General features: G+C 58.7%; 1 protein-coding gene across 1 annotated transcript in view; it reads right to left on the bottom strand.

Annotated features, from left to right (window-relative positions):
- LOC119102655 (vang-like protein 2-B) overlaps positions 1-22,084 on the bottom strand; it is a 39,679-nt gene that overhangs the window by 5,727 nt on the left and 11,868 nt on the right. The window contains exons 2-4 of the mRNA XM_037226118.1: positions 14,349-14,506; positions 11,160-12,069; positions 3,062-3,227 (exon numbers count right to left, since the gene is read on the bottom strand). Coding sequence (XP_037082013.1) covers positions 3,062-3,227; positions 11,160-12,069; positions 14,349-14,485 — 1,213 coding nt within the window. The 5' untranslated portion in view covers positions 14,486-14,506. The remainder of the gene's footprint in view (positions 1-3,061; positions 3,228-11,159; positions 12,070-14,348; positions 14,507-22,084) is intronic.

Here is a 22,084-nt window from a genome sequence, read left to right as displayed (position 1 = left end):
GAACTCGAGCAGCGCCCGCGATCGCCTCCGGCTGACGGACGCGGAGCCATGGGCGCACGTCCGGAGGCGGTGAGCGCGTGGGCCCGTACGCGGTCCGGTCCCGTAGGCGGAGCCGACAAAACCAGACCGTCGCCTCGATTCGCGCCAGCCAGCGTGGAGATTAACCACTGATGCTCGTGCGCGGCCGATGAATCACTTCTGATACTCGCACGCTTGTTAATCACGTATTAGAGATAGTCTGCTGCACTTTGCAGATACAACTGATCGCTTTGCTGCGCTGGGCCAAGGCCGCGGATCGTGACCACATTCCTCCCGGGCGAGGTTCCAATGCCCTGGATCTGAGCCCCGCAGAGCGCCGAGAAAATGAACCGTACCGTCACCTAATCGGCGCCACGCCCGCAGTGCAGGGCACGAACAATCAGCCGGGGCGGCACAAAGCAGCACCGCGCACGCTGCCAGAGAGTGTACCCCTGGGCGCGCCCGATGCCCGCGCAGCAGGGATTCCAGTGCTCGAGCTAATCCTATTCACCACTGAAACGACCGCCGAGCGCGCAGCACTCAAAGCTCAGCCAGTCACATGCCCACATCTTTGCAAGGTGAGCACAATGGACCGCATGTTCTACCCGTGCGCGCGCTTGTGTCGAGCGCGTACTTCCTCGCGCGATGACGGAGCCGCCGTTTTAATCGCCACGCTCAGTGACGGCGGCTTCACAGGCGTGGAATATCAGAACGGGCTCGCGCATTAGCATCGTGCACGACGGCAGACCGGTGCGCGCGCGACAGCACCCCCTTTGTTGGACGGTTTGTAAAGCAGCCGCTGACAGAGGCCGGGGTGGCCGCCCGAGCCGAGGAGGTGAGCGACGGAGGCCCGCCCGGTGGATGGCCGAGCAGGTAGGATGAGGTGAGGCGACTGGGATTGATCTCACCACCTTGGTCACCCAAAGTCTCTCTAGATACTCGTGGATTTGTCGGGCCCCAGAACTAAACATCTCCATGGTATTGCTACGCATGTCCAAGGGGGTCATAGCCCCATAGCGACCCTGGGTCTGCCCTGTTATGCTCAAACGCATCAGCAAATATATCGAGACTTCAGGAAATGACCGGTGAAGGGACGAGTGCTAACAGGTCCAGCATAAATAATAACCGAACCTCTGGAAGACATGCATTCTTTACGTATTTAGGTAGCTGTGTGCAATGTATGCAATGAGATGACAGCAAAGGTTTATTAAAACAGCTTTTATTATTTTCTTTTGAACAGCGAGGTGTAGCAAACTATTCCACTACATCGGTTTAATCAAAACGGGGGCAGAATATTACCGTCGTATCCGGACATAACACAGTCCAACTTTATGTCATCGTATACTAGCTTAATTCAGCACAATATGCCATTGCGTCTGTTTGCGGTGACAGCAGAAAGCTAGTAATGTGCATGTCCCCTTATGGATATCAAAAACATTTTTTGATTGTCATATTCCATTTGGTGTGTCTTATTGGCGGCGTTTGCATCAAGAAAAACCATGACTGACGACCATTTCTCTTCATTAACGCAGTTTTTGTCAAGTTTCCAGCCGGGACGGCCGAAACTGCATCGTTCCGTGAACAGGAAACAGCTATATAGTTTGAAAACCGATCCATCACGTGCACATTTACTTTGCAGAACCCACGATACAATCTGGCGGTTTTTTCCTTCTTTGTCGCACGGCATCTCCGAGCATGCAGCGATGAGCAGTTGTCGTTGACAGACCTCCCACGTCGCTGAGGCGCCGGCCTCACCTCGTATGGCGGCGACTGTCGCGACCTGGGCTGCCAACGCCGCTCAGTGGAAAGCGGGAACAGCTCGGCATGCTTTTCTGATGGGGAATATCTTGTTCTACGCTTTGACACACTAATGTTATCATTTTACGCGTCTTCCCGATGCTAATCAAAATTTTACCCACTTCCGCGATGTGGGATCAAAGGCGGTATTTGGCAGTGTCTCGCGAGGGTGAAGTTCATCGCGTGCCGTGCCGACGGGCGGTAAGGTCAGCCCTCCGCTGGCACGGCCGGCTCACAAGGCGGCACGCCCGTGGCTGGACACCTTGCTGATGTCGGCAGCCACCATTGGGTCTGTCATCGGAGCCGTACGGCGCACTCAGCTGCGAAGGCTGTGTGGCGTCCCCGCCTCTCGCCCTGGCAGGAAGGGTGGGCACCGCTGGGAATCGAACCCCGCACCTCTGGGCCGTCATCTCCCAGCTGCAACCTGAAGCCTCTCTCATCCGACCGTCCAGTGCAGCGAAGTGACAACAACAGCCGACGCTGTTGTAGTTCCAGGGCGCATGCTTGCCGACAGCGGGCGTACCGCGCGCCAAATTGGGGATCGCAAAACGGCTGTAACATGACCGCCTGCAGGCGTGCTCGCAAAGACCTGAGTCGTAAGCCGCGGACGATTTTTCCGGCCAGGTCCAATCTGGCGTCGGAGGGGAGTCATGACTGAGCGCAAGCTAGCGTAGCTAACTCGCGTTTTTTGGTGTCTTATTGTGGCAACAGCATGTGCCAACTGCCCACCCCTACGCAAAGCTGGCCAGGGAGCCAAGCTAGCAAATGAGTCAGCCGTGTGGGATGACTGCATCGAACAAAGCTAACGTCCAGCTCAGTTTCCTTCGGCCCTTGTCCCCGGGCTCCTCACTCTAGGTACATTCAGCTGATACAGCGTTCGGCACTTAATACCCTGCAATAAAAACATGTCCTTTGACTCACGGAACAATGGACCCGGAGTTGACATCGGTAGCAAAACAGGAGCCGGGACTTATAAAACCTCTGGCTTGAAAATACCGACGAAAAAATTAACCTCTACCAGCGCAGCATATGGAATAATCACAGGGTAAAAGCGAGCAGCCACACAAGTGCCGCGCTAACTCCTCTCGCCATCTCCCCCCCCCCCCAAATGTCCATGACACCCTCTATCAGCATACCTAAACACACCCACGTCACTTTTCAGGCACACTCTCCCCGCGGCCCGTCCGTTTTCTCCTTTCTGCCGAAAGTCATCGCCGCCCCCGCGGCTGAGCCCACCGTGACGTACCCTGCTGCTCCTTGAGCCGGCGGATGTGGGTGAAGGCCTCCTCGGCGGCCGTCACCAGACGGGAGCGGCGCTTCTTCACCCGCCGCTCGTACTCGTGCTCCTCGTAGAAGCGTTCGTTATGAGAGGCGTCCTTACGCCGGTTGGCCGGGATGATCCGCGACGGCGACTGCAACAGGGTCAGGTCAGGTCAGGTCAGGTCAGGTCACAGAACGGTGCAGCACGCCACCAGAGATCAGATCGCCGTGGTATGATTCACAGCATCGTGAGAGGCGGGTCATGGTGTCGCGCACCACGTCGCGGCACAAGTAACGGAAGCGTGCACTGACCAGTGCACAAAAACCAGGATCAAAACCAATCGGGTCAGGTCACGACAGTATGCGTCACCCTGGATGAGGTCAGGGTCACACATGGTGGCCTGTACTAGTTCATGTCATACGCCCTAATGGACTCAGACCACAGTTAAACTCACCAGGCTGAACTGGGCCATATAAGCTAGAGGAATTCAAATACGTAAGGCCAGGTTGGGTAAAACTAGAGCGTAAGTCGCGCGTGGCTCTGAAATCGCGACCCAGGAGCTCCCATGTCGCGCAGCACAACATACATCCATCAACAACAGTTTGTGAAGCCCTCACGAATCATGTGCTTATTTCTGTACTAGCCGACTCACAGAAACATTTTGATTATTCTAGCCTTTGAAAATTATCCCGAGGCGGTTCAGCCTAAGACAATGTCCGTTTATATTGAGATATAGCATTTAATTCTGAGGTGGCTGTTGGCACATGACCACGTCATTGCCACATCGCATTTAATGCATAAATCATATGTGTTTAGAAGTAATTGCTGCCGTGTCGGGCGGTGATGTTGGCATCACCCCCAACAAATCCTTCATTAACCTAAAGCATATGCAGCCAATTCGCCAGGGGTGTACGCACATGGTAGCCCCAAGGGGCGCGTACCCCCACCCCTTCAAAAATTTGCATCATGTATTAAGTGTGCGTGACTAAATGTCCAGTTAAAGATTTCAACAGGACACATAGAAATAACCGGATCGAGAAGTGATATTGTTTTACGACACGTAAGAGCTTTCGCACGCGTACGACGTTCTAATGTGGTTTTCAGTGCGCATTTTTTAGTTGTGCACCCCATTGTGAAACCCTGCGTACACCTCTGCAACTCAGTAATGCACTTCGACCCCAACGGAGCGTTTCAGAGAGCATAATGGCAATTACAATTACTACGCACGTACGCACAAGCATGATTTGTGTGAGCAATCAGGTAGGCGCGTACACATCGGCTAAAAGACCTTTGTAATGGCCACGTTTGTCATGCGGCCGGCGGTTTTTATCAGGCAATGAACCGCGCGTCGAGCCGGCCGGCCAGCTTCGATACATCAGTTACGTCGGAGGTATAATTCTTCAGAGGGCAAGGAAGCGTTGGCTGGGAAGATGTAAATCATGCAGCATGCGCAACACTTTCACTGATGTTTGCGTGCTAGATCCCGCCATGATTAAAAGAGAAATCCAGTAATGGCCACAGCAAAGATAAACGTCGTGAAGTTGAATTAAATGGCCGGTCATTAATCTCAACATGCGTCCAATGCTCTGCATTTACGAAGTCACGTGACGATGCGATGATATATGTGAGCATCGGTCTAAAGTAGCAACATTTCGCAGCAGGTGAGGGGAACATTATTTTCATTTAGGACCTCGTGGTTGGCACGGGCGGCCTGGCTACGCTGAAAGTTTGGGAACACCTACAATCAAGACCAAAGCCCAGGTAATTCATCATGAAAGGTCGTTAATCATCAAATGGTTGCTAGTGCATGACCAAAATACATTCATGTAAATCACCTTGCACACTGATAGGCCAAACGTTACATGATGTGCATTGCACAGTAAATCCTCCCTGTAAAATTCGCCCCTACGCCGCGAGGTGGGGTACAGTCGACCGCCAAAGGGCGGGGGGGGGGGGGGTACGACCGCGAGGTGGGTTACAGCCGACCATCAAGAGTACAGTTTAGGAGGTCAGGACGGGATGGCCGAGTGCGAGCTAAAGTCAGTACCTGCCAACCCTCCAGGTACTTGTTCCATATCCTGGGGTCAGCGGTAGCCTAGCTGCGTGTGCTATCCACCACTGGGATCGGCGGGTCTCGACCCCAAAAACTGTTGGGCAGATCGAGAAAGTTGTGTACTTTGGCCACATCAAATGACACACAAACGGGACGTGGGTCCCATAACAATGAAGATGTGGTTACGTTGCTGCTGATATGTACCTACAAGCACCTACGATCGACACGTGACTACCACCGCTGAGGAAGCCGCCCGCTGAGATATACTGAGGCACTCACTGTGTGGTGGGCTCATGACACGACAAGACAAGAGTAATAAGCTCTGTTAGGCAGCCACCAGTGCTAACCGTTCGGCACGAGTCTCTGACAAATCTGGCCACATTCTGTCGTCCCTCGTCACCACGTTCACCTCCTCCCTGGCTTCGGCTCGGCTCGGCCCAGCTCGGCCCGGCTCGGCCCGGCTCGGCTCGGCCCGGCTCGGCTCGGCTCGGCTCGGCTCGGCTCGGTTCGGCTCGGCTCGGCTCGGCTGGGCTGGGCTGGGCTGGGCTGGGCTGGGCTCGGCTCGGCTCGGCTCGGCTCGGCTCGGCTCGGCTCGGCTCGGCTCGGCTCGGCTCGGCTCGGCTCGGCTCGGCTCGGCTCGGCTCGGCTCGGCTCGGATCGGTTCGGCTCGGCTCGGCTCGGCTCGGCTCGGCTCGGCTCGGCTCGGCTCGGCTCGGCTCGGCTCGGCTCGGCTCGGCTCGGCTCCACCGCCGGCAGTTGGTCAGTGGACTGGCGGTGGTCGGCACGCCTGCCCCGCTTTCCAGGAGCGCCGTAACGCCTGGGCCGCAGGCGGCGCCTCGGCCGGCCCGGGTCGTTCCAGACCGGTTACGACGCCACTAGACGCGGCCGCAACGAGGCGCTATGCCGGATCGGGCGTCCCGGGGCGGCCCTGGGAGATGCACGTCTGGAGCTGGGGAGCGGATGACTGGGCCACGGCTGGACCCCGTCTCCACCACACCCGTGGACGACCGGGTGGACCCTGTCTCCACCACACCCGTGGACGACCGGGTGGACCCTGTCTTCGCCACGTCCGCGGTGAGCGTGTCGTCCACGTGTGTGGTGGCATCGCGGCATCGCCACACCGCGTGAGATCGTGGCCGTTCAGCGCGCGGTAGCACAGTGCCAGGCTGTCGTACAAATTAAGTACGGAAACGGCGGACGTGATGATACGTCAGGTGTTAATTGATCAGTCGTCCTCCGGGGAGCTCTGTCAGAACGAAGCGCCTGATCACCAGCTTGTTCCGTTAATTCGTCTTCTAAGAACCGAGATTATCTGCACGTCTAGTCTGCTTCTCAGACATTACGACCGAATAACTCACTTATACTGAGGTGTAACGGCGCACATGGGTAATTCGGAAGCAGCAATGAATGGCATCATCATCTCTAATATTCGCATCGGTGTAGGGTCGGGTCTTCGCTTCAGAGCAGGCCGGCGAGGTGACCCTGAACTTGCGGGGTCAGACGCTGGCCACGGGCCCCGAGGTCAGACGCCCGTCGGCAGCCAATCACCGCTCGTCCCGGCGCCACGGGTCCCACCTGGTCCCATCAGTCACCACCTGGTCACCGCCCGTTCCCACCATTACCAAGGTGATTCACACATGGAAAACTGCTGCCGGCGGTGGGAAAGCGAGCTTCAGCGATGGCGCTCCCCACGGAATGATGAGCCGCCGCAGCATTGATGTCTTTGATAAGACATGATATCGCAAGAAATTGTCGAGCGTTTCTGTGCTCTGCTGTGAATCATGACATGTCCGATACCAGTGCTCCACCAAAACCTCATCTAAACACGAAACCCGCTTCATTCAAATCAAGATAAACAAGAAACCCGTCGCTGAGCACGACTTCATATTGGTAGGATAAACAAGCAGGCATGTGCCTATGTGATGAAATGGCAATGACCGTAACACGATCATGTCACTAAAAACTCGTCTGGGCAGCTCTTAGTCTCAAACCTGCGTTCGAGCCAATTAACAACATGTCAGGCTTCGCCGTCACCAGTCGGCTGGTTGGCATTGGAATCTCGCGGTGTTGTTTTGCGAAGCAGGCATCAACAAAAAGAAAGCGCGTTTTCGATTGACGTGTACATGTCGTTGACCCCGTCACATAACCAGCTTTCCGGAACAAAAAAGGCCAGCTATGGTCATTAATGCGTATTAGAACTAACACTTAACAGCAGCTTTAGTGGCAACACCAGAATAACATGTGAGTATTCTGTTAACGTTTCTATGAGCGTTTCTATCAGCCCAAGGACCACTAGAGAACCAAACGCTGGTGCGGCCCAAAAGTATGTGTATTCACGCCGCGGAAGCTAGCAGGGCACGTGAGCCGCGAGGAACGTACTGTCAATCCGTAGTGCAGCACGCGGTAGCTTTAGACATCCGCCCACCGACGCAAGAGTAAGTACACATGGTGAAGCCTCCACCATCTGCGTCAGGAATCAGAGAGCACCCAGTCTGTCTCGTAGCTCCAGAAGACTCGTTTTTTGTCGCTCATGTACTATGTGGGCGTCTTCCGACCGGCGACTGACGATCCTCTTACGGGTGCGGCCAGGAAGTATGACGGGGGTAGGAGCTAGAAGTCATTTAGGATCGAGTCCCAGCTTCATCACAGTGATACGCACTGTGGACGGACCATGAACACCACGAGTGCTAAAAGGCACAGCGCGTGATGTGCAGGACGTAACGTAGCAAGAGGTGCAATACTTAACAGTACTCAATATACCAAAGGGTTATCAAAGTTGGTAAGCCCTGACGTCGAAGACAATTGCCTCAGCTCCGAACTGTGCACATGTTCTTGTCTATTCCCCGACCATGACCACAGATAACCGTTGTTAGGTGCGAAATGGCACTGCCCATGTTAGTCAATGAGATGCAAAACCAAAATGGCTTTCGCAGTTTCCAGATTGTGGCAGTAGATTCACTAGTAAATAGGTGAAAAACGCGCCGTGCCCTGTCGGAGGCGAGACAAAAGCCGCGTGAGGTCCCCACCCCCTTCTTGGCTGCTTCCCTGAATCCCCCCGATCACGAAAGCTGGGAATGGCTCTTCGCACCCCCTGTCAGATCGGCACGGTGACTCACGCCCCAGCCGACTACCCATGAGTTACTGCGAGTACAGCCCTGATCCCCCGCCTCAGCATCCAACGCTGACACAGCGACTGGAACGGCCGGTGTAATGATCAGCTGGCTCCGGCGAGTCCCGCGCAAAGGCGAACTTTTCCTGAGCAACGAGGAAAGTACTTCCATCTTCAACAAAGCCGCCCGGCCAAAGTCGGCCGCTCACCCAACCGTGACAAAACAGCTCTCAACAGATGGCGCGCACGGCCGCCGGGCGGCTCCCGAGCGGCCAGTCAAAGCTCGCCGCCTGATTGACAGCAAGGCGGCGGCGCCGGCCGGCCGGCCAGTTTTTCCGCCCGACCGTGGGCCCTGTGCACGGAGCGCGCGTGCAGGCACGCCCGCGCCGGCCGGTGATGCGTCGCCCGCGTTCCTGTCCTTAATTACGGACAAAAACGCAGCCGTCCGAGCGCCAACACGGCCCGGCCCGGTCCAGCCACTCAATTACAGACCAGTACGGCGCCGGCCGGCTGCCGGCCATCGGAGCCGGCCGGTCACGTGACCGCTGGGCGCGGCCGGCCGTGGCGTCACGTGACCGGTCGGCGTGGGAAGTCGTGACGCGCCAGTTACGCCAGGTGGCGCCGGGCTCCCGCGGCGGCCGGCTCGTTACCGGCCCTCGCGAGATCGGCGGTCCCCGGACGCTCTCGAGTGGTCATCAGCGGCAGTTTTTAGTCGGTTCGACGCTGTTTCCGGAGCGGCACGCCCAGCGTCCAGACCGCCCAGACAATGAGACGGCTCGCTGCGGTAAATGGGAAGCAGCATCTGTGAGGTCCAAGCACAAGTTACTAACCGCTCATTAAAAATGATATATTTCAGGAGCTCGTTACCGCGTTCACGCCCACGTCTCCACCCCTTCCACCATCGATACTCCTGACAGACAAAGCGAAGCGCCACCAGTCGCGCGGCCTTAGAGCACCCGGCTGCATCGCATTTTCTCATTTCGCGGAAAAGCGGTCATAAAACCCAACTACCCTCTCCCTCTCCCCGGTCCCGCGAGAGCAGCGGCGCGCAGGGGAAGCTGACCGATCCCTGCGTGTCAGCCCGGCTTTGTCTCGCTCGGGGCCATCAGCGCGTGCCACCGCCTCCCGCGAGAGGGCGACGGGCGCCGATAAAGTCCCGTCACGTCTCTCGTTGGCGGACGGGGTCGGGACGGCGCCACCAGACCGGCAACTGGACGGCCGGACGGCGCGCCGCCAGACCAGGCCAGGGTCTGCCAGGCGTGACCGGCGGCTGGACGGTCGGACGGCGCGCCGCCAGACCAGACCAGGGTCTGCCAGGCGTGACCGGCGGTGACCGGCCGCGCCGTGCCGACAGACCATGCACGGACAAGACAGTGTGACAGCGTTCACACCACCCTTCATTGAAACAGCCCTGACGTCAACACGCCTACAGCGAAGGGTTTCCGTCCCGCCGCTTCCCACGCCAGCTTTCCTCTGCGTTTTCCACCCGAGCGCCTCTCCACCGCCAGCCAGCCGGCCGGCCGGTCCGATCGTGGGCGCGGCGCCGCGCCAGCCGGCCGGGGTGAAGCGTCGCTTTATTGCGGGGAGGTCGTCGGGTCGCGGCCCGCGCCGCCGCTGCTCGGAGCTGATTTAGTGTGTTCGCGTCACGCTGGGGACACTGGGGGTTCGCACGGTGGAGCCGCGTGCGCGGGGCCCTGACGGACGAGCAGCGGCGGGCGCGGGCCCGCCGCCCGGCGCGACACAGGAGCCGCGCCGGCCTCGCCCTGGCGGCTCTGGTTACGCGGCCGCGCGATGACTATCCCCTCTCTCACGGACCATTAATCAATGCGACTATCGGAGCGCGTATCGCGCCGGATTGGGACGGCGCTAACTGGCGCCATCTCAACAAACTGGTTTTTATGAACGGGAGCCGAGCGAAAGCGGTGGATGGCATTCAGCGGGCCGATTCAACTTGCTCCTCGCGATGCCACTTATGCAGCCCGCTTTCTACGAATCGGTCGAGATATCTCTTAATGGATTAGGGCGCACGCGGGGTTCTTCTCCAATAGTTGCACCGTATCACTTAGTCTCATACAGAGCCAAACAAGTGTATTGAAAAAGGAACTCCTGCTAGCGTTCGCAGAGGAGGCTTTGACATGGAGTCGTTGCCTGCTGCGCGAGGGCCCGGCCATGTAAGCACACCACTAGTGCAGTTCCAGCCCAGCGAGAAAAATGTTGGCGACATAATGTCCCATGACATGTAGCGCCATGACACCGCGATAGCGTCTCCCTCTGGCGGCAATGTACAGAGCATGGAGTCACGGTATTTGTTGCCAGATCTGCATCTTGAGAACAGAGAAAGTCCACCTTCGCAGCCCTTTAAGGTGCAACGGCGCGCTGCGTCGGGGTCAAAGACGTGCATGGCGATTGCCAGAGGCCCTCTCTCCACTGGCGGTGACCACAAAGTGAGAACATACGACTCTGGCAAGTGGTGTTTGTTTTTCTGTTAAGTTCGTACGACTTAGTGGTGCATTTTTACGCGTTCATAGCGATGGGACCATGCACACTTCAATTTTCTTTTCAAAGCTGTGACACCTTTGACGCCACCTTTAACGCCACGGCTTCCGCGAAACCGCCAGTAGGATGAACCAATCGGTGGAAGAAGGGTTCGGGGTTCACTCAAGCCGCAGGAAACTTTAAATTTTCACTGGCTTAGCTTGCCACAACTGACGACGACGTCCAGCATTTTAGATGCTACCCATGCTATCAAATTGCTTAACGAACCGATCGTCAGGGCAGTTATTCCAAAAATAGCGCTGTCTCCCGAGCGCAGCCCGCCACCATCGCCGGCGCCGGCACGGACACCGACCGGCCTCCGACCCACCCGCAGCGCCGAGCCCGCCGCCATCGCCGGCGCGGACGCCGACCGGCCTCTGACCCACCTGCAGCGCCGAGCCCGCCGTCGAGCCGTCGACGTCGTAGTACTTGTAGCTGGTGACGCTGGGTTTGCGGGACGCCTTGGTCGGCAGCCGCTCCAGGTAGGGGTTGTACACGGGGAAGTCAGTGTAGTACCGCTCCAGGATGTGCACCGCCGCGCGCTGGATGCTCAGCCGGCCGAGCGGGTAGAGGCGCGACTGGCCGTCGGGGCTGCGCACCACGCGCACGGCGTACTGGGGCTGCGCGTGCCGCAGTTCCAGCAGCAGCACCGCCAGGTAGTGGATCCACAGCAGCGCGTCCACCAGGCTGCCCGCGAACACCACGATCGTGTAGTAGCGGATCTCGGCGCGCTCCTCCAGAACGCGCACGAAGAAGAAGAGCCAGTAGCTGAACGTGAAGACGAACACGAGCACGAGCACGACGGCGCGGAAGGTGAAGATGCGGGGCATGGTGGCCCGCGGCGGCCGCAGGAACAGCGCCCACGTGCCGCCCAGCAGGATCACCAGCTTGAAGGCGAAGGAGATGAGCGTGCCGTCACACTCGGCGCCGCATTGCAGCTGCGCCTGCTTCAGCCCCAGCAGGCTCGTCTTGGGGATGATGACCATGGCGACGGGCGAGAGGAAGGCGAAGAGGCTGATGACACCGGCCAGCGTGGTGCCCAGGTAGCGCTGGCACTGGAAGCTGAGCGTGTGCTCCGGGTCGCGGTAGAAGCGGCCGAAGTCGTCGAGCGAGGTGGACACGTCGGACGTGTTGCCGGTGACGGCGGTGGTGTTGTCGGCCCAGTTGTCCTGCGGCAGGATCTGGACCTCGATCACGTCCTGCCCGGCGGGCGTGTGCGCCGCCTCCGACGAGAACATGTTGACCACGGTGGAGACGGGCGTGCCGGGGGCCTCGAACGACTCCTCCAGGCGGCTGCTGCGGACGGAGACGAGGCACGTCAGAGCGGGTCGACGCCGACACCCAGGGCGCCGTCATTGGCGGCTGCACTGGGTGCCGGTGCAATCGGCTCGCGCACTCCGGGGACAGCCTAACCTAACCTAACCTAACCTAACCTAACCTAACCTAACCTAACCTAACCTAACCTAACCTAACCTAACCTAACCTAACCTAACCTAACCTAACCTAACCTAACCTAACCTAACCTAACCTAACCTAACCTAACCTAACCTCACCTAACCTAACCTAACCTAACCTAACCTAACCTAACCTAACCTAACCTAACCTCGTCGGCTAACCGTCGGTCGTCGACTAAGGCACTCCGGGTGCCAGCGGAGACCGACTCGGGCACTCCGGGATTAATCAAGCGACCAGAGTGGGCACGCAGAGTGACAGCCGCATCGATGAACATGTATGGCGGTCGGAGTCCCATTGGAAGAACGGCTGTGACCCCCACTGGTCTTCGAAGGATCGAATCAAGGAACCACATGACAAACTGATGCTCTACATCAGCTCAAAGATGGCTACGCGGGATCCCCGCACCTCAGTGAGACAAGAAACAGGACGTGAGGCTCTGAAATGCTGGGAACTGGCCTAAGAGAGACTCATTTATATGTGCGATACAGGAGACACGCTTTGTTTCGCATTTAGCGCCGTAGAGCACGGCCTCCCTCGAGAAATCTGCACAGTCATCTGCAAAGATAACTGAGCGGAAGTCAAAAGGCAGCCCAAGGGACGGTCCGATTGCAGTACTGATTACGTAATAGACCGGTAATGAGGGTGCTAATGGAGACGACCATGTCGCCGCTTTGGCTGCGGTGAAAGGAGGCGTCGTCGGAACATTATGGCCGTCGCTTTTCGTAATGATCGTGAAGATTTAGCTTAAAACCGCTTGCGTGCAGCAGCAAACCAATTTGGGAACAAAGTTCAGGGGGGAATGGAACAAATGAGTACATGGAACAGTAATAATGATTCCGCATCGTTTCCGTGTCAAACATGCTATTTATAGCCAGCGTAGCTTTTACCCGGATAACACATGATATTTGGCCGCAAAGTTGTCGACTTGCAATGACGGGCTGTCCATGTTAAGTGCGATGACAAATGTGAAACAGATTATCGGCAACAATCGCAGAGGCAAGTAATCAAACAGCATTAGCGCAGGCCGTGCGGCCGGCTTAATTTGACGAGAAACAAAGTTATGGGAACCCGGCGTGAAAACGAGTTGAGTGTGCTGCAGCCCTGTCGTGTCTAGCTTACCATAATCCCACTGCAAGGGAAACATCCGCCGATTCGACTATGCCGGAATCTGAGCGCTATCTACTACGTGCCAAAGCCAGCCACGACCACCTGGAGATTCCGCAGCCAGCTCTATGAGACGTCGTCATCCCCCGGCCGGAGTTGCCCTAACCTGTCACCGCGAGCGCTGAGCTACTGAAAAACTGGTGGGGAGCTCCTCACGGCGTCTGGCGATCAGTTCCGGCTGAAGCGCGACAGTGACGTCACGCCGTCGCCTGGCGCTCTGGCACGGAGCCCCAAATGACATCCGCCTCGCTGCCTTGGTCGGGACGCGACGGGAGACGGATGCGGCGGCGCATTCGTGCGGGGACTCGCTGGTGTGCGCAGAACGGCTACGGTGTGGATAGCACTCAGTGATGAGCATTTAGATGAATGGAATAACATCTGTTGCGACATTTACTGCAGCTTAATTTGTATGTTTTAAATAGAGCCACCTGACGCTTCTTCTTCAAGATGGCGCAATTTGATTGAAGAATTTTGCAACCATCAAGGTAGACAAGTACTAAAGGTCAACGTCAGCTGTTCTGAAAGGATATATTGGATAATCCTGGGTCTGAGATGTGACTTGATTGATTCAGCTTCTATAATTATCTCACAATGACACTAATCTAATAGCTCTCGAATCATGGATGATTCTCATCACACATTCCTACTTTGGGAATTTTTTCTTCTTGGTTTGTTTTAGCTGGTACTAGGGGGCGTAAATCAGTTGAATTTTTATCAGGTTGCCGTGAGGCGACCATTCGCAACAGCTGGCACGACAGCATAACCAGCTGTTAAATATCTTCAGCAATCACCGTTTAACAGCTTGGGAGATCGCAGACACACTGCAGAGGACTCGCCTAATCCGTCTGCCGCAACCAGCGAAGCCAATTAACAAAACACCACCGGCCCAACAGCACAAGAACGAGCTCCACCTCGCCGCATCGCCCGCACCGCGCGGGGTGCGCGGGTCGACTCACTGGTTCATCTGCCTGGAGAGTGAGTGCTGCGGCAGCTTGCCGTTGGAGCGGCTCTTGGAGGCGACCGAGCGCAGCGAGCCGGCGGCGGGGTCCATCCTGGTCCACGGGCCCGACTCAGCGTGCAGGATGCCCAGCATTCAGACATCGGCCGACGGCGCCTGCGCGAACAGCAGAGAGGCGGCTGGTCAGTGGCGCCGGGAGACGACGCCGGCGGACGGGAGATCGGACCGCCACCGGGGACAGGGCGACGGACGCAAGGCGGGGCAACGGGGGGGGGGGGGGGGGGGGGACAAGCACGGTGGTAGAGGTGGACAGCATGAATGTACGCGGTACTGGGCTGGTCTAAGAGATTTGACTGAGGGACAAACACCAGTCAGAGCCGTTGACAGTCCAGTTGCCGCGCCAGTTGCCAGACTAAGCCAGTCTCCCCGCAAAATCAAGCCAGTTGCAGCCTTCGCCCAGATAAGGAGTCGGTCTTCTTCTCGCACGCCAGCTATTTGTAAGCATCACGGATATGAAGTCAGCACAACAAAACCACGGGTGGACACATCACTTACATCACTGCCATATATAACATAGCGGCAGTTCAGCTGGAATTGTTTCCACAAACAAGGACATGGATGCTAAGTTTTAAACAGAACTGTGTAGTACAATGAATATCATAATTCATCCCGGCACCTGCGAGGGCGACGATCGTGTTATTTTATTTTCGGGGCCAGTTTACTCAAAACGAGCACCTACTAACAGTACCGCTTACCGCTATCGACAATATCTCCATAAACGTTGGAAACGTCGGAAGCGCTGTCCGAAACGTCAAAGTCCACCACTGACGGGTGACTTAACAACGCTGCGATAAAAACACAGCCGCCAGCCGCATCAGACGTCATAGACGTCGACGAAGGCAGCCGGCGTTTTTACATGGCTACAATCTCTCGATCTGAGCTGCGATGATGTCCTGATACCGCCGCGGCGCCGTGATGCAATGGAGCAGCTGACCTGGCACCGCCGGCGGCTGGCAAGGGCAGGCATCCCGCGCAGCTGATGTAACAACGCCGGCTGACGCCTCCGACAAAGATAGAGCCCCGAGACAGGGCGGCTGCTGACTGACGGCGAGCCAGGTCAGGCTTGAGAACTGGCGCAGCGGGTGCCGGGGGGGGGGGGGGGGGGGGGAAGGGGGAGGGGCGGGTAATAATAGCACGTCACGAGCAGAAGCTCCTCGTGCAGGTCAGCGCCACGCCCGGCGGGGAACCAGCAGTGCGGCTCGCCGGGAGTCCTCCTGAGAATGCCAGCCTAAGATAGTATTGCACGTTGGCGTATTAATCTAGGCAGGTGTAACTCTGCGGATGCAGGCTCGCAAAAAAAAAAACTGAACTCGTCACCAGCTAGCACGGTGGCCACGTTTTTCAAACAAGCCATAAGCCGGAACGCGCCGGCCGCAAAACTTCATAATCGCCGTGCTTGGTGGGCGCGTCACTGGCTCCACCCGTCAGCAGCTCGTCGCTAGGCAACGGACCCCGGCGAGTCGGCCGCGGCGTCCGCCGGGGCGGGCGTCATCCCTTCGCGTCCGACCGGGGCGGCTGCGTCATCGGCGAGGGACGGGCGCCGGCCTGCCCCGACGCCCCGCGGTGGCGCCACGTAACTGCAGACCGGCACGCGACGCTCGGCGGAGGAGGAGGAGGAGGAGGGAGGCGCCCGCGAGCGGCCGGCCGGACGCGGACTCGAGCGCTGGGTGTGCGGCCAGGGGCAGAGGGAGGAGGGCTCCGTGTCCGGCGGCGCTTCTCAGGCGCCATTGAAGGCATGGGAGAGGTGACGGTCCAACTGTATGGCATCGTGATGCGGACATGTCACATGGCGCACACAGATGGCATCGCACCTCTAGTGCGGTTTGTTGGGCCTCTTCGCTGAAGTGGGCGTTTTTCCAAACGTCACGCCAGAAACGGACAACGACGTGTATGATTCCAAACCCAAACGTCACCTCAAACCTCACCTCCCCCCCCCCCCCCCATCGACGACCCGCCGACGCGACCTGTCGCGGCGCTGCGAACCAGTCGGCGTCGCTGCGATCGGTGCTCGACGCCGACCGCCAGTGATGGTCGGAGTCCCTTCCATTAGTGGTGGGTTCCGTCTGGCCGCCGCGTGTAGAACAATGCGTCATCCCGCGTGCAGCAACTGGTGTGAGAATGACAACCTGTCTGGCCAACGACCGAAGCACGCACGTGGTGATGAGCTATGGCTCTCCGTCGCCCCCCAAAAATGCTGAAGTGGAGATGAGTGGGTATGATAGCGCGGTCAGACTGGCAGCATCAGGGCCTATCTATTTTCATCTTGAGGCACCACCTGGATTGTTTGCGTTTTTATACCGTTCGGTTTTATGAACTCGTAAAATGGCGTGTTAACAGCGCGGATTCCCTAGGATAGATAAGCAACGTATTTGCATGCTAAAGATGCTATCATCGAAACTCGGTTGGCTCGCATGAGCATGCCTTCCTAGGCTGAACTAATAAGCAAGCCAGGTCGGTATAATGAATTCGTCGGAGGGAGAGAGAGCAGGTACAACTCGGACACGCCATGTCGTAAATACGCGGTCTTCCGCCACGAAGCAGGGTCATAACCACACAAGCACGGCATCAGGTCACAAAGCACCGAACTTACGGTGTTCAGGGGGACCGGACATGAGAGGGGCGGCCCTCACGCTCCGCTTCAGCAGGCCTCCTGCGATGACGCCGTCAACGGAATGAAAGCCCGGGGAGGCACGAGGACATCCTTTCAAAAAAGGGATCTGAGGCAAGCAGCGAGCACGGCAGACGGTGGGCTGCCTTCCAATGCCTTCTTCGAGGTTATCAATGTCTTGCTCTGGTCGGCAATGTCCTGTTCTTTCTCGGACATCGAACGTAAGAACGCCACTATACAGACGAATAAATCACACGTATTCCGGCTCAATGGCATCATAGGCAGCGGAGGCGGTGGCGCAAGTCGGCTTACTTCGCGATCTTCCCAGCCGATCCCCCAGCCAGCTTTGATCTTCACTTTCTAACGGTCCTTCTCAGGCGGACTTCCAGAGGAATGGTCGCCGCGCCAGCATAAGCGGGCAAACTCCACCGCGGAATCCGCGAAATCACGACCAAGCTTTGAGCACAAACGGCCCCGTCCACTGAGCCGTCTCTTGGCGTTGGGCCAGCCGAACGGGCGGACGAGATCAGCCGAGCGTACTCCGACTCCAATGACCTCATACGCCACGATCGCCGCGGCGCCGGCCGGCTCAGTCCGCGATCCCGAGCCGGCCGCGGGACGCGCCTGCCATTCAGGAGATGCCGCGGCCAACGCTAATGGCTGCCGCCGAGCGCTGGAACTATGCGGCCGTCGCGGCCGGCGGCCGGTTCTCACAGCCGCATTACGGCGGTAACAAACGACGCTGTTTGTCGGCGCTGGCGGCGCGCCGGCGTCGGCGGCTACCGCGGCTGCGCCGACGCCCGGTGGCTGCGCGACTGATCGATGATGAATAAATCCACCTCGCCCCGGCCGCGTAATCGTCGCGAGAGCCGCGCGCTCGCCGGGGCGGCCGCCGCCGCAGCGCCAGCACCGCCGCAGCGCCAGCACCCGGCCCGGGCGCGCTCCTCACGCTCCTGACCGCGCGGCGTCGAACGCCAGGCATTCCCGCGTCGGCTCAGTCAGCGGCCGCGTCGCGCGCGCATGGTTGACACCGCTCCAATCCGGCGCAATCTGATCCAGATCTCGGCGGCTCCATTTGGCGGATAAAACCGCGGCGGCCCCGATCTGGCGCAGATGTGAGCCCGCCGCCGCATTTCCATCGCCGCCGCGCGTCCGGCATAAAGCCACGGCCACCGCGCCGCCGGCGCCGCGCCGCGGGGCGGCCGACGCCGCGTCCGGTGTCAGCTGCGTCTCACGGCGCGGTGCGGCCGCCGCGCGGCGTCCCGCGGCGCCGCCCGTCGACGGCGGCGGGAGGCGCACGCGGGACGACCTCCCGACACCGGCGGCTTTGTGCGGCCGCGGCCGGTCACCGATCAGGCTGGCAGGTGTAATTTGACGCCCAGCGCGGCTCCGCGGCGCCGCTGGGTGGCCGCCGCTGCGGAGACGTGACCGGCGCCGGCTGGTCATTACCCGTCGACAGAAGCCCGACAATTAGCGCCGCCGCCGGTCCGATTTGTGCGCGCCGGAGACAATTGATGGCGCGGCTATTTTTTGCCGTCGATGGAGACGTCAGCGGCGACCGCAGCTCGGCGAGCGGCGACGGCGCGGGTCGGGTCAGACCGCAGCCGCCGCTCTCCAGGCCGCTCCCACGGCCCGGCCGACGACGCGGGTCGCCGCGGCGGAACGGCCGGGAGCACATCCTCCCCGGTCGGCACCGGAACCATAGGCGTCGCTCACCGTGGCTCGGAACAAAGCGATGCGGTCGCCCGGGCTCCGCCCCTGACCCCGGCCGCCGCGATGGCACTGACGCGGAGACCGTGCCTAATGCGGCAGAAAGATGGACCGCGCAGACGGTAGCAGCCTGGAACGCCTCCGCTTTTCTGCCCTCCGGACGTGTCCCGGAGCCAAGTCAGCCGGTGGCACACGCCCGAGGCACTCGCCCTCTACCTTCGACCCAGTCCGAACGGTACCGCGGCGCTCAGCGGGGCCGCCGGCGTCCGCGGACGCACCGCGACGCCATCAAATAAGGAGCGCAGGATTAAACTGAGATTGCCTTTCAATTTGGGACGTCGAAATGGGATGGGGTCCGACGACTTTAATCAGTTCCATGTCGTGCCGATGATGGATCGCTGTGGAGGTGTACTTCCCCGGCTTTGCACCCGCCATCGAAGCTACCAGGGTCAGAGGATGTGGCAGAATCTGGTGGCGTTCATCCAGCATACAAAAGGATATGCATATTTGTATCATCACTCTGCAGCTGACTGTTTTGCACAAGCGCCTCGTCGCTAAGCGATTCTAAATGGTCATATAATTGCTCTACCAATAACGAAGCCTGCTAAGACGTTATTTATATGCAACCCAAGAAGGCTTGGAAAATATAGTTACGTGTAGAACGAAAATGAAATTGCTTCAAACCCCCCTTCACAGTTCAAGGGACTATACTCCGAGCGCGCCCGGCTCCGATTCCGTTACATCATTCGGACGCACCTGATCCAGCATGAGCTGCAGCAGCCTCTTCCGCATTCAGCGCTCGCTTCTCATAAAGCTCGCGGCGCACGCTGGGAGTTTAAGCGCTTCGCCAACAGCTAACGGGCGTTTAGTCGCTAATATGTCTCTCCCTCGACATTTGTGATCCTCGCTCTCGGCGCAAGACCGGCACACAAAGCCGAGAGCGTGTACCGTCGGCACCGGCGTCATTTGCACGACGAGCAAATGGGACCCGACTGCACCGCGGCCGTGCCCCCCGCCGGCTTTACGGCCCGCCGGCAACCTCCCGCGAGCGGCCGGCCCGGCGTTTGCACGTCCCCCGCGTCCGCCCGCGGCGGCGGCGGCGGCGGCGGCGGCGGCGATCGTTTGTGTCGGCCGGCAGGACGCGCGCCGCCCGGCCGCCGCCCCATTACCGAGCCATCAGTCGCTCTGCGGATCGTCACAGTCGGCGCTGCGGGTGACACCGTGCGACCCGCGCTGGCCAGGTCGGCGCGGGTCGGCCGGGGTCCTGAGAGCGCGTGACGGCGTGCGTGACGAGACAAACGCGTCACAAAAGAAGCGCGGCCATCGGCAATTTGGACGGGCGGCGGCCGCTCGTTTTCGGCTCATTAGGAGCGTGCTGTATGATTGAATTGCGAGCGACGCGAGAAAAAGCTGGTGTCGTGCCGCGCGCTATCATCCCGCGGCGTAAATGGCGCTTTCTCGGTCACACGAGGGCGGCTCGCGCGGCGGCCGGGTCCCGACCCGAGCGGAAAACACAAAACGTCTCCGGGCACAGATCGGACGGATCGGAAAACCACGGGGACCTTACAGCCCAGCTACAGGACAACGAGAATGCGAGAGCCCTTTAAATGTCGCATTCCACATGCCGCACCCACGGAATGTGCCAGACACATACTGCCCAGCGGCATGCTACTATGACGGGGTCGCTGAGGCTAGAGCCGTGGGACCGAGTCAGGGAACTTGTGTAAGAGTCCGAGTCTGACTGCTGGCGTTTTGAGTCCTCGTCTGAGGTCCACGTCCGCCCGTTGCGCGCGTGATCCGGAGTCCTCGGCGGTGTCCTTCGACCCCGAATTCGAGTTCGACCTTGCTCGTTGTCACGGTACATGGGTCAGAGTCTGAGTCAGAGTTTTAGAAAATTAGCTCTCAGTCCACGTATGTGTTTCAGAGCACTGAGCTCGAGAACATTGATTCGTTTTGAAAGGAATAAGCCAAAAAGATACTTAAAATCACATATTTTATCAAGGGCAGCGATTGTCCGGATCAAATGGCGATGCTTTGCAGTTTGCAAATCTATTCCAGACCGACCTACCGGAACCTAGTCTGACCTAGCCTTACTGGCATGTTGGCAAGTCAGCAGTGGAATGGTACCACTGGATGGACTGATGACATTCAGGACCACCCAAGCCTCTCCCAAACAGGGACATCGCACCTCGCACAGCTTAAACACGGACCCAGGCCCACGTCCGGCTGAGGAAAGGTTGACTCAGAAGCTGACATAGCACCGTGTGGAATGGCTCGTGACTCGACCGGCGTCACGCCGCGTCCTCACTTTTTACAGAGACGAAGACGTGGCCTGCGTCGGCAGTGAGCTCTGAAGCTAGGTACGGACAGCGCCCGGTGAATACTTCGGCATTTGACGCGGAGAGTTCAAAGAGCTTCCAGAGCCAGGCGTTTTCCCTGCATGTTGTTCCTGCTTAGGCGAACAGTAAAAATGATCTATCTCATCTGCTTACTCGATGGCGAGACTTGTCTCTCAGTGCCTACATTTCGGCCGCGGCCACCTCGCCGGTGAAAGTAGGACAACAGAACTTCCCTCGTACAGCCGCCAGAACCAATACCCGCCTAAACACCACACAATTCACAGCAAACACTGCCCACAAGCACCAACGCCGGTGGTCCCCTGGGAAGCGACTGCACTGGCCCGATAGCAACGGTATTTCGCCGCTCCGATGCCTAACTTGTCAATGCGTGCTTCTGGCCGGACGGGCAAAAGATAACACCGCCTTCTTGCGTCAACAGACGGCGCAACCAGCAGGCACAATAAGTAAACAAACGTCCTAAGCGTCGACCTCTGATGCAACAGCCAGCGGCTCTGTGCCGGCCGCGCCCGCTGCCCACCAGCCGTATAGCTCCGGGCTGCTGCAGCGTGCCCACCTCATGCGCCCCCATTTTTACTCCGGAACACTTTCCCTGTCCAGCAACAGCGCGACGCCGATTCGCCGGCGCGATAGTCTGCTCTCCTTTGTACAAGTGCCGATAACAGAACTGGTTGCGCGCTGCGGGCCCAGAAGTGGCGCGCCGAGAGTGCGGCCGGCGCGGCGCACCGGCGGCGGGGGCGGCGCGAGAGGGCAGAGGCGCCGGCCTCGCCTCACCGCACCGCCTCCGGCCACGGATGCCCGTGTGAAAACCGGCAGCAGCGGCCCCAACGACCTGGGAACATTACTGAATAACCATTTACCGTCCTTTAGCCGGCCCGGCGTCTGACTAGTGGTCCTGTAAACAGTGTGTTATCACTTACCGGGTAGGCAGGGTGCAAATTTGTCTTAACGGACAGCTAGAAGACAAAGACGATGCCGAATACGCAAATATCACTGTAA

Source organism: Pollicipes pollicipes, unplaced genomic scaffold (genome assembly GCF_011947565.3).
Source record: "Pollicipes pollicipes isolate AB1234 unplaced genomic scaffold, Ppol_2.1 Scaffold_2555;HRSCAF=2994_pilon_pilon_pilon, whole genome shotgun sequence".
Lineage (NCBI taxonomy): Eukaryota > Metazoa > Arthropoda > Thecostraca > Pollicipedomorpha > Pollicipedidae > Pollicipes > Pollicipes pollicipes.
The sequence above is the reverse complement of the archived record's forward strand: the minus strand, read 5'-3'. Positions and strand labels throughout refer to the sequence as shown.